Source organism: Diadema antillarum, unplaced genomic scaffold (assembly GCF_040938485.1).
Source record: "Diadema antillarum isolate AM-2024a unplaced genomic scaffold, OU_Dant_1.0 seq00001741_RagTag, whole genome shotgun sequence".
NCBI lineage: Eukaryota > Metazoa > Echinodermata > Echinoidea > Diadematoida > Diadematidae > Diadema > Diadema antillarum.
In genome coordinates this window covers 250,171-263,531 of record NW_027272424.1, presented here as the reverse complement: position 1 = coordinate 263,531, position 13,361 = coordinate 250,171, and the positions used below count along the sequence as shown (strand labels likewise).

The 13,361-nt window shown below is 41.6% G+C and overlaps 1 protein-coding gene across 1 annotated transcript; it reads right to left on the bottom strand.

Annotated features, from left to right (window-relative positions):
- Positions 1-4,915: 4,915 nt before the first annotated feature.
- Positions 4,916-9,334, bottom strand: LOC139711980 (uncharacterized). The gene has a single exon (XM_071623824.1). It carries the CDS (start codon positions 9,332-9,334, stop codon positions 4,916-4,918), a length of 4,419 nt encoding a protein of 1,472 aa, XP_071479925.1.
- Between the last annotated feature and the right edge of the window lie 4,027 nt (positions 9,335-13,361).

The window sequence follows — 13,361 nt, the reverse complement described above, 5'->3', positions numbered from 1 at the left end:
TCAAGCCTGAGAATCTGGATGTGGATCTGGACAGTTTCGTCCGCAAATTGTCCTCAGCAGACACATCTACGCTAACTTAAAATGGATGGCTAACTTAAAATGGATGGCTAGTAACTGATCAGTGCATGGGAATCAGTGAAAATCAGTGGGAATGCTGGTGGATGATTGTTCCAATCCTTGTGGGATTCATTTAAGAGTACATTATATATCTATTGCTGTATGAAAATTATTTGCTTTAGAATGGTCTCATAATTATTCAAGTAATGTGCAGTTGTGCCGTTAACGATCGCCCCGTCACTGTTCTTGCAGGCATGCTAACTTGGAAACATTAAACTGCACATTACTTGAATATGAGACCATTCTAAAGCAAATAATTTTCACACAACAATAGGTATGTAATGTACTCTTAAATGAATCCCACAAGGATTGGAACAATCATCCCCCAGCATTCCCACTGATTCACACCGATCAGTTACTAGCCATCCCCTTTAATGACTTGAAAAGCGCGTTGCATGTGTAACAACTTAGCGATGTTGTTTTAATTTGGACCAAAGATAGACTGTTCAGAGTTGATGAAGGAAGATTGTTCCAGTCCCTTTACATTGGCTATACTTATGGCGGATCTGGTGTTTACCTTTGGTCATTCCCCATTTGTGGTTCTCATATTACGTTGAACAAAGTCATTTAATTGAATATCAACTAATCCATTTTAGTTTTCAGCATACAGATCTATAGCCTCTGGTTCCTCCGTCTTGTCTCGAGGGATTCCCATCCTAGGCCTTGTAATAATAATGATGGCCGTTGTCACATCAGTTCGGTTCAGTTTATCTTTTTAAAAATGCAAACAAAGAAACATAGCGCAATCATATCTTAGCAATCATGACAAACAAACATGATGCAGATTGAGACCCCCCCCCCCCCCGAAAAAAGAAGAAGCTATGCCTGTGAGTGGGGCTTCTGAGAAGAGGATTGAACTCTCGATCCCGGCTGACCAGCAAAGAGATCAACGTATTTCAAGGGTCTGCGCATGCTCAAAACGCTAATTTGATGAAATGGGGTCATAATGAGTAGAGAGGACATGCGTGTAACGTCTTATTATGATTTGGGAACTCATTTGGCTGACAATGCGTTCGTCGACAGTGAGAGGGACAGATACAGAGAGAGGAAGAGAGAGACAGACAAGCAGAAAAAGATAGAGGATATGCAAGATTTGTCTTGGTGATACAGAGAAACACACTGTATAAATTGATTACATGCAGTATTAAAGACCACATCCGTGATGTCGATAATCGATAATAAGAGGATGACAATAACACTCAAAGCACTGACAGCGGTAGCTATTATGATAGCTAAAAATCATTGTCATCGTGGTATCGTGGTGATGGTTATGACCCTTCCCTCTTAAGAAGTGATATGGTGCATTCCCATTATATCGAACACGGTGATAACGAGATTCTCGTTACAACGAAGTAAACATTCATGCCCCCAAAATTATCATCTGTATATTATCTTTGTATACTTTATAGGAACTGTTAGGCTATAATGAAATTTCGATATGACGAAATGAAACTGCCCCTCCCGAGGACTTATAACGGGAGTCGGCTGTACGTATGTGGATGTAAGACAGTCAAATGGGACTATCAACTACGTCAGATTCCATCAGCTTCTTGCGTTTATATGCCAGAGTAAAATTGGACAATATTTCAACTGTAACGATCGTGTAATATTTCTGTGAAGATAGTCAGTATAGCTTATTTCAATGAATAAAATATTCTCTCTCTTAACAGATATGAGAGAAAATACTATGTCATTCTTGTGCACATTTTAGGCAAAAGTTGTCTGGATTTTTTTTTTTTTTTTATTCTGAAAAGTCTTTACCATCATTCAGATTTAGCATGAACTTGTTTGAATCGTGCAGTCGAAGATCACGTAATGAAAGTGCAATTCTTCACCATAATCGAGTTGACTTTGGAAAAGAAGATTGATATCAAACAAACAGAATGGTAATAGTTTTATCTAAGTCTGACGTAGAATAAGAAAATGATGGAATTTTAAAGTTTCACATGTTTTCTCAAAACATGATTTTGTTTCAATCTTTATAGAAACGAAATATTCTGACAATTCTAGGTTGCTGGTCAGCCTTTGGGTTCGTTTACTAGATGTATGTTATTTCATTGCATTCTTGTGGAAGAATATTTCTGAATGAATTGTTTATACATGTCATTTCAGTAAGGTGTGTCATTTTTCTTCATCGAAATCGGAAGCCTTCGTATGGAAAATATCTTCCCTCTGTCAGACCAACGTCAGGCTTATGTCATATTCTTTTCTTGGTTTGTTGTGGACCAGTACAAAAAGAACAATAAACGATTGAATCGTTAGTATTTTATTTTGTGGGATAGAAGTATTCTATTACTGATTCATTAAATGAGATTGTATTAGCATGATTACCTTATGTGTCATGAGGCAATCACATGGATGTATATGCGTACGTCAAATGTTATCAAGGGGTAAGATTCAAATTAAATGTACTATAATGTTACTCCATCGAGCCTTATATTTTCTTTTCATTTCATTCTTGTATTCCGTTCCATAATACAAAAGAAATAAAATAGATGTGCCGCAGAAACATACCTAATATACCCAAGTAGTTATTTGCCGGCTAGAAACACGAACACTACAATGAAGAGGGACGGGCAACGAGTTAAATGCATGTGATATACAAAATATAATACTGCAAATAACAAAGACCATGATAAACGACTCATATGAGTGCGCAAAAGACAATAATTATGAGAAAAAAAGAGGAAAGAAATCAAACGTCTGACTCACGTCGATTAATTTTCGTACTCAAAACCGAACAAAATTGAATGATGTTCTTTATTTGTTCTTTGCGTCATGTACCACCCCACCCACTCCCACCCCACGTGTGTCTCTTTATAATTGTTTTGTTTGTGTACACACACACACACACACACACACACACACACACACACACACTCGCACACATATTTACATGAACTTGGACTTCTTTTATGGGACTTTAAGTATTAGACTCTAAAGATGAGTCTGAGAGAAAGAGACCACGATGGAGAGGACTATATTGTTAGAGACGTGGCGGGCGCTCGTGATAACATCATCCCATAGAGCCATTTTTCTGCATCACCACACTGTAACGAGGTTTTCAACATTCATGGATGTTGGCGTACCTTTCACGCATCATTCACCTGCACACACACACCGGCAGTCGTTGAAAATCAAAGTCCCATTCCACACAAGTCGTATGTGAACCTTGGTGTCCGCTGGACTTTTATTCAGCCGAAAATGATGTGTACAGTTGGAGTGAAATGATTCTTCACTCAATGAGCTACTTGAAGATGTCGAGTTGTAACTGACTATTTTGGGGTCTTGCACCCTGGTTTTGTTCAGGCTCTCAAGCTTCATGCATATGATTATTTTACTGAGTCCGCCCCTCTTGGAAACTAATTTAAAATGTAACATTAAATATGGCACATAGATGTCCCTCCCCTTGCCGACACAATTAACCAATCATATAGATGACCATTGGTCATCTGATGAATAATTATGAAGTGGACACTCTACAAGGCACTGTCAGCAAAATAAGGACTAGTGTCAGCACAATAAAGACTAGTGTCAGCACAATAAAGACTAGTGTCAGCACCTAGGGACTAATGTCAGCACATTACCCCCTTGTCAACTTAAAGCTTGTACTCATGGGGCAGATAAAACTGTCACTCCTCATCTTGTTTTGACCAGTGTCAGACTTCCACCAGTTATACCTTTTCTTTACAACTGGTATTCCCTTGTCTCGATTCCAGGTGCCTACAGCTGACCATTAAAACAAGTGTGATCCCTCTCATCGAATTCAGGATACCTTATGTAACGTACAAAGAAGGGTCATATCAGCACTTTGAGACACTTTCTTATTCTGTACATTGTCTACCAGGAACAATTTGTTATTATATACATTGTCTCCCAAAATGAAGCTTCTCAGCAATTTCAGCATTTCTCATTTTCGAGAAAGACACTCATCAGCAGTTTGGCTTCTCTTCTACTTTGGATGGTCTGCCTGGGCCGATCTACAGCTCTATGTCCAAGCACAATAATGTGCAATGAATATGTTATTAGTCATATTCATTATAGACCCTATATTCCTTTAATATGCTTCGTCACAGACATCCCCCTACCCAAGACAATGAAAAGGGGATGGAATGCTGTTGAAAGTTTTCACTTCATTAAGACCCTTTTCATATTCCAATTACAATAGCTGGATGGATACCTGAGAGTCACTGTTCTGTATGAAATGAAACAATCATCATTAAATCATAAATCAAGAAATCACATAAACATTATTACTCATGCATTTGTACATAACACCAGAAGCATAATCGATCATATTTCTTTAGTCAGTGCATATTTAGTCACATTTAATGACGACACACCTCCAGTTTTCAAAGTGTCCATGCTAGTTAATTATGCATGTGTGTTCGGGTTCATCGCTGATTGTTCGAATCTCTTGACTTCTAGTTACTCAGTCTCTTGATGCACGGTTTCCTTTGGATAGCAATGTTCAACATGTCACGTCTAGGATACAATTGTGAGCTCTCTTTCACTATTGGCAAGGCAGAGTTGACACACATAATTATTTCATTCAAAAGGTAAGTATTGCATGCTTACCGGGCCTAGTCCGGCTTTATAACATGCATAATATTTCCCGTGATTGGTTGCTTTAGGAGTTGAAATTAGCCAGTTACACGGATACCTAACTTGGCCTTTATTTCTTTTTAACTAACATACAATTAGCATATAGACATACTTACAGTTATATCTTAACTGGACATATGACTTACAAGTACTTCCTCATCCATCTTAGTCATATCATGCCATCTCAGATATATTACATTCTAGACAAACCATCTGCATTCCCATTTTTGCTACCGCTCCTGTGCTCAAGTTTCATTGAGTGTGTCTGTAGTGCCAGACTCCATCTCATCAGTCTTGGGTTTTGATTTTTCATCGTGTGGAGCCATTTCAAAGGATTGTGGTCGGTCTGTACGAGGAACTGTCGTCCAAACAAGTATGGCTGGAATTTTTGGATGCTCCACACGATTGCCATACACTCTTTCTCGATAGTGGCATACTTTTGCTCTCTTGGCAGTAACTTTCTGCTTATGTATGCCACTGGGTGATCATCACCTTCATCATCCCTTTGACTCAAAACTGCTCCAATTCCCCTTTCTGAGGCATCTACCTGTACAATGAATTCTTTGGAGAAGTCAGGGTTTTTGAGCACAGGTGAGCAAGCAAGGGACTTCTTCAGGGACTCAAATGCCTGGCCACATTCGTTGTTCCACCTAACTAGTCTCGGTTCATTTTTACGAGTGAGGTCCGAGAGTGGGGCTGCCACTTTGCTATAGTTTGGAATGAACTTCTTGTAATAGCCTGTTAGGCCCAAGAAGGCTCTGACATCCGTCTTTGTTGCAGGCTGCGGGTAATTCATTACTGCCTCCACTTTAGCTGGTTCGGGTTTCACATAACCCCCTCCCAAAACAAACCCCAGATAGAGTACCTCCCTCCTGGCGACTTTACACTTACTGGGTTTTGCTGTTAGGCCTGCTGCTCTCAACCTTTCTAGCACTTCCCGGACATGGACCAGATGCTGCTCCCAAGATTCACTGTAGATGATAATGTCATCTATGTACGCAGTCGCGAACTTGCTTAATCCACGCAGCACCTGATCTACAAGCCGCTGAAAGGTGGCTGGCGCGCCCTGCATCCCAAAAGGCATCACATTGAATTGAAAGAGGCCAAAGGGTGTAATAAATGCAGACTTTCTCTTTGCATTGTCGGTGAGGGGAACTTGCCAGTACCCTTTTGTCAGGTCGATCGTGGTCATAAATTTGGCCTTTCCTAGCTCATCTATGATGGCTTCAATATTGGGCATTGGGTATGCGTCAAATTCAGTTACTTGGTTAAGTTTGCGATAATCGACGCAAAGTCGAAGGGTGTCATCTTTCTTTCTAACAATCACAAGGGGGCTAGCATATGGGGAATCAGAAGGGGAGATGATTCCCGCATCCAACATCTCATCTAGTTCTTTCTTTACTGTATCTTTTAACGCATGTGGGAGTCGGTACGCCCTCTGTCTGATTGGGCGGTCATTTGTAGTGATTAAGTCATGTCTCACTACATCCGTCCGTCCGGGTTTGTCACTAAGGATGTCGCTATACTCCCCCACTAGGTCAGTCACTTGTTTCGTCTGTGTATCTGAGAGGTAGTCTGGTATCTTGACCTCAGATGGGGACGCTTCACAGGTCATTGACTCGATGTCCTCATCTAGCTCCTCACACTCTGCACTTTCAACGTCTATGTACAATGTGCTCTCCCGCTCTCGCCACTCACGCAGCATGTTTGTATGAAGCACGCGGTGTTTCTTTCTTTTGTCCCCCATCTCAATCACATAGTTAACGTCACTCAGCTTTTGTACCACTGGATAGGGGCCCTGCCATTTAGCCATTAGCTTATTGGTGCTGCATGGGAGTAGCACCAGCACTTTTTGGCCTACATTCAGGTCTTTTGCTCTGGCTTTCCTATCATACCACACTTGTTGTTTCTTCTGGGCCATGGCTAGGTTTGTCTGGGCTGCTTTCGTGATTGCGGCCAGATTTTCTCTGCTCCTTAGCACATACGTCACTATGCTCTCTTGTGACGGGATTTCACCTGTCCAGGTCTCCCGAATGATATCTAGGGGTCCCCTTACTCTGTGCCCATACAAAAGTTCAAATGGGGAGAATCCCGTTGATTCTTGGGGAACCTCCCGGTATGCAAACAACACATAGGGGATGAGTTCATCCCAGGTCACATCCCCTTCTGTAGTGTACGGTTTCAGCATCCCCTTCAAAGTCCCATTAAATCTCTCTACCAGTCCGTTGGCTTGGGGGTGATAAGGGCTGGTCCTTAGCTGCTTGATACCCAGACTACTACACAGCTGTTTCATTAGGAGGGACATAAAGTTTGACCCCTGATCTGTCAAGAGCTCGTCTGGAATCCCTACTCGGCTGAAGATCTTTATCAGTTCGTCTGCCACCTTTTCAGCCTCTACTGAGGGGAGGGGTACTGCCTCGGGATAACGTGTTGCGTAATCACAGAGGACGAGGATGTATTTATTGCCCTTTTTGCTTCTTGGTAAGGGGCCCACAATATCCATAGCAACCTTCCTGAATGGCCTGCCGATCACTGGGACTGACACTAATTTTGCCTTCCCTCCACGGTACTGACTTGCACACTTTTGGCATGGACCACATGTTTTGCAAAATTCTGCTACATCCCGGAATATCCCTGGCCAGTAGAAATTTTGCATCAGCCTCTGTTGTGTTTTACCAACACCCAAATGACCTGCCGTCAGATTGTCATGTGCAATATGTAGCAGCTTTCCTCTGTACTGCTTAGGGACTACTATTTGTCTGTATCCCTCCCCTTGGGCTTGATTTGCACCAGACCATTTACGCATGAGCACCCCCTTGTCCACATAAAAGTAGCATTTCCTGTTTCCATCCTCCTCCTCTACTTTCTCCCAAATTGACTTTAGGCCTATGTCCTCTTGCTGGGCTTGAATTAATTCTGTTACCCCTATGTCTAATTGGCTGTGCCCTCTACTTCTCGAGTCTGTGGATTCTTTCTTCCCAATCTGTTCTCTTGCTTTGTGGCTACTTTCTTCCCCCTCGTGAGATTCCCCATCCATGGGAGCTTTGTCAGCATCAACTACTTCATCATTTCCCTCATTCATGCTGAATAAGTCTCTCACACGAACTTGGGAGTTCTCCCTCTCTGTTCTCTCGTTTTCTACCTTTTCTTTCTCCACGCGAGCCTGGCTCCGTGTCACTACCAAGCCCTCTTCCTTTCCACTCACTACGGGCATTTTCAACTCAGGGTCCTCTTCATGGACAAGTTCATTGCCCAGTATCATGTCTACTTCAATATCATCGACCACTCCCACACGGATCCACTTCTGAATACCATAGGCATCACTCCTCAGATGTACTCTGGCCACTGGTAGCTCTTTCTTAATGAATAAACCCCTAACATGGATTGTCTCTCCTGGGATAATGAGGTCAGGGTCTACTACGTCTACTCTAGCAAGGGAATGGGTGCAGCCTGAATCACGCAATAGGCTCACCTTTCTTCCTCCTAGCATAGCCTGGCTAGTGTATACCTCTAAGAATTTGTGGGGTCTAGATCTACAGAAGTATGCAGGGTCTTGTTTTGCATCCCTTTCCTCCTTTGGGGGAGATTTTTGAGCGCTCTGACAGTTTACTGCTATGTGCCCTAGCTTGCCACACTTATAGCACTGTATCTTCCCCCGACCGCCTTTCTGTTCTTGGTTGTGTACCGGTTTCTGGGGTATGTTTTCCCCTTTCCCGCTCCCAAAACTGGGCTTTCCTCCAGATTTAGGGAATGATCTGAGGTCCTGTCTGCCTCCTGTGTATCCCTGGGGCTTTCCCATTCCTTTTCTACTCTGCACATATTGGTCTGCGAGCCTCGCCATGGCCTGAAGTGTTGGCGGCTCATGATCCCGGAGCCATACTCTTAAGTCATAGGGGACTTGCTTCAACATTTGCTCCATAAGGATTTGCTCCTTCAATTTGTCAATATCTGTGTCTGCTCCCGCCCCCTCTAGCCAACGCCCTAACAGGTCGGAGAGCTTCACAGAGAATTCTGTGTACGTCTCTTCTTTGTCAACTCTTAACTCTCTAAACTTGACCCGGTACGCATCTGGAGTCAGGTCATATCTACGCAGTATGGCTGCTTTCACCGCGTCGTAGTCCCTACTACTCTCTAATGACAGTCTGGCATATGCCTCTCTAGCCTTTCCTGACAACAGTGGGGCCAGTTGTAGTGCCCATACATCCCTAGGCCAGTTATTCAAATGGGCCATTTTTTCAAAAGTACGCAGGAATACATCTACATCCTCCCCTTCTTTGTAAAAGGGAAGTTGCCGCCTAATACCTCCGTCCACCACGCTTGCATTTCCAGGTGCTGCGCCAGGCATGTTTTCACGCTTTTCTTTTTCTAGCTCTGCTAGCCGCACTTGCATTCTCAACTTCTCTAATTCAAAGTGCATGCGCGTTTCTTCTAAAGACTCTTTGCGTGCAGCAGCATTTTGGGCCTCATCCCCATCTGTGCTAACAACAGTCGCCCCTGGCTGAGATGAAACTTGCCCTTTATTTGCCTCTTCTATGCCCTGAACCAACTGATTCCTATTCAGTCCTTCATGTGGCAGCCCCAACTCTTCACACTTTTGCCTCAACTCTTGCATTCTTAACTGACTTAAGTTGCTTTCCCCCTCCATGTTAATACAGTCTTAACCAACAACCTGTCACAACACTTAACTTAAGATATAACAGTTATTATTGTAGTACTGTTTACCCCCTCTGCCTTGCCGTGAAATTGACCAAGAGAAGCTCACTTACCCCCTACGATAAGACTTTTGCTCTCCCTGTCAATCGTCCCTGGCGATGTGTTGTGGTCACCCTGCTCAGCTGTCTGCTGCTCCGTGTAGTCTCGTCCCTCCTGGGTCCCAGACTCCGTCCTGACGGCACCGTCCACGTCCTCGTCTCAGCCCGTCCCTGGACCGGCGTCTGTCTGCAACCTGGTCAGCCCGATGTCGGAAGCGTTGAAGACATCACAACTGCGTTGCAGACGACTGACTTCATGCAGCTCAGCTTAGCTTTTCAAATTGTTCTCTCAATGTTGGGACTCGCCAAACTTCTGAGTCTCAAGAAACTGTTCTATAACAGCAACATCACAACCAGCATGGTTGCTACTCGGCTACTCAGGTGATATTTCTGGATCACACAGAAACAGTCTCAACTGATGGTTGCTTGCTTGCAATTTCATGGGAGTTCATCCCACCGCTGCCACCAAGTGTAACGAGGTTTTCAACATTCATGGATGTTGGCGTACCTTTCACGCATCATTCACCTGCACACACACACCGGCAGTCGTTGAAAATCAAAGTCCCATTCCACACAAGTCGTATGTGAACCTTGGTGTCCGCTGGACTTTTATTCAGCCGAAAATGATGTGTACAGTTGGAGTGAAATGATTCTTCACTCAATGAGCTACTTGAAGATGTCGAGTTGTAACTGACTATTTTGGGGTCTTGCACCCTGGTTTTGTTCAGGCTCTCAAGCTTCATGCATATGATTATTTTACTGAGTCCGCCCCTCTTGGAAACTAATTTAAAATGTAACATTAAATATGGCACATAGATGTCCCTCCCCTTGCCGACACAATTAACCAATCATATAGATGACCATTGGTCATCTGATGAATAATTATGAAGTGGACACTCTACAAGGCACTGTCAGCAAAATAAGGACTAGTGTCAGCACAATAAAGACTAGTGTCAGCACAATAAAGACTAGTGTCAGCACCTAGGGACTAATGTCAGCACATTACCCCCTTGTCAACTTAAAGCTTGTACTCATGGGGCAGATAAAACTGTCACTCCTCATCTTGTTTTGACCAGTGTCAGACTTCCACCAGTTATACCTTTTCTTTACAACTGGTATTCCCTTGTCTCGATTCCAGGTGCCTACAGCTGACCATTAAAACAAGTGTGATCTCTCTCATCGAATTCAGGATACCTTATGTAACGTACAAAGAAGGGTCATATCAGCACTTTGAGACACTTTCTTATTCTGTACATTGTCTACCAGGAACAATTTGTTATTATATACATTGTCTCCCAAAATGAAGCTTCTCAGCAATTTCAGCATTTCTCATTTTCGAGAAAGACACTCATCAGCAGTTTGGCTTCTCTTCTACTTTGGATGGTCTGCCTGGGCCGATCTACAGCTCTATGTCCAAGCACAATAATGTGCAATGAATATGTTATTAGTCATATTCATTATAGACCCTATATTCCTTTAATATGCTTCGTCACACACACCCAATAATACGTAGAATGGTATTATACAGAAAAATGAACACATGACAGCTTATCAGTAAAGGTCAGCGAAGGATATACTTGCCTCAAATTCTCCCATTGGCTTGCTAAAAACAAAACAAAACAAAACAAAACAAAACTGATCGTTATGAAATCACGTTTAAGACGATAATTTATTACTACAGACTACCCTTGAGGGTAATATATTGCATTATCATAAAATATAATGAAGCACATGAATAGTGTACAGTCAGAATATAATGTTCGTGCACATCATGATCAAAATGTGTTTGAAATATTTCATGCGTTTGTGTGCCTATTGTTTACAAACCAATCTTATTGCATGAAATGAAATTCTGCAAAGTGGTAACGGAGGATCAGATAGGACCAGCAGATTGACAATTAACAAACTGTTTCCTCTGTGTAATTATCATTATGGGAATACATTTAAGTAAGGTATCAAACTGGATCGATCCCAGCTGGGGTTTTAGTATTCAGAATATGTCAACTTCGTTCAAGCCACTGTTTGGTGAATATTCTTGTTCCAATATCTTTAAAACTGTCAATGATGATATTGTATTACCGTGTCTGCATATTTTCTTGACGATCTTTCTGTCTATGTCTTCGCCACTGTTCGCTTTTTACATTAATTTCCTCATATTCTCTCTATCTATCTGTCGTTCTGTCTAGCCTTCTGTCTATTTATCTTTCTGTCAATTTGTTTGACTCCCCATTTCCTCGTTCCCCAATCTCAGAAATTTTATTGGCCTGACATCGAATCCAGAACATGATTTTAATACTTAAGTCTCATCAAGAATAGGATTTAAAGTAAATTTACAGCTATTTTCTATTTATATTTTCTATAGCACAATTTGATGCATGCAGGTCATGAACGGTTCCGTTTGCTCCTGCGACAATATTATTGCTCCCATGAAATATCTGCACGTTAAGCGGAAAAAAGCTACCCATAAATATAACCCTCACCCTAATCCTAATCCTCACATTGAAATAAACCTAAAACCCTACTCTTTAAAAAAATCGAGTGAAAATATTCACTCTTAAAGGGGATGGCTAGTAACTGATCAGTGGGAATCAGTGGGAATGCTGGAGGATGATTGCTCCAATCCTTGTTGGATTCTTTTAAGAGTACATTATATATCTATTGTTGTGTGAAAATTATTTGTTTCAGAATAGTCTCATATTCAAGTAATGTGCAGTTTAATGTTTCCAGGTTAGCGTGCCTGGTCAGTGACAGGGCATTAATCTGCATATTACTTGAATATGAGGCCGTTCCGAAGCAAATAGTTTTCACACAACAGTAGATATATAATGTACTCTTAAATGAATCCCACAAGGATTCGAACAATCATCCCTCAGCATTCCCACTGAATTCCACTGATCGGTTACTAGCCATCACCTTTAAAGGAGTGAATACAAAAAGGAGTGAATTTAGAGTGAAATTGTAGTGAATCTTGAGTGAAAATGTTCATTTTCACTCATTTTGGAATGACCCCAGGGATCACTCGAAGATTTTGGAGTGATTCCTGAGGTCACTCTAAAATGAGTGAAAATGAAAATTTTCACTCAAAATTCACTCAAAATTCACTCTTCTTTGTATTCACTCCTTTAAGAGTTAATATTTTCACTCGATTTATTTCAGAGAGTATCACAACCCTAACCGTAATCCTAAGTCCTTGGAGAATATAAGACCGGAGCAATTGTCGCAGAAGCAAATGTTGTGTCACCGTCATTAACACATTGATTAACGGAAGGGTATTTTGATCGTTTCTGTAGAATAACTTCTATAATATTGAATTTGCAAAACGGCTTGACCAAGACTCATCAATATAACGGGGTTGGGAACTAGGAAAGTCGCTTCCTTTCCAGTGGACGCTGCGATCGATACCAGAACAATACGATAGTATCTTGAGTTGATGAGCTATTATTGGGTTCGTGAAAGGGCGCGCATTGTAACGAGAAGTCATAGTACAGCGTATAAAAACATTAATTCTTCAAGCCTTTAAGAATTAATGTTATCACTGAGTGACAAAGAACATGAATGAAAACATCATTATCATGATTAAACATTTAGCTTCTCAAACATCTCCTTCTACGTTTATTTATTTAAAACAAAGAGTCATATAACGTGTTTAACACAACGCCACGACATTTTGTTCGTCAGATGACGAATGGTCTTTTGAAGCAATTTTGACACCGAGTTTTCCTTTTTTCCTCGTTTCCTTTTCAATGATTTTTAACTATCATAATGCTGCCAATGCTTGTCAAGTAAATGCTTGACAGCCGTAGTCGTTCCTACATTCCTTCTTTCTTTATCATTTTACAGCTCCTCTTCTTTAAATCTTTAACATTATGGCTATGTATAGATATTTTA

Excerpts from the sequence above, each read along its gene's own strand:
- LOC139711980 (XM_071623824.1), bottom strand. The coding sequence starts at position 9,334 with ATGCAAGAGTTGAGGCAAAAGTGTGAAGAGTTGGGGCTGCCACATGAA.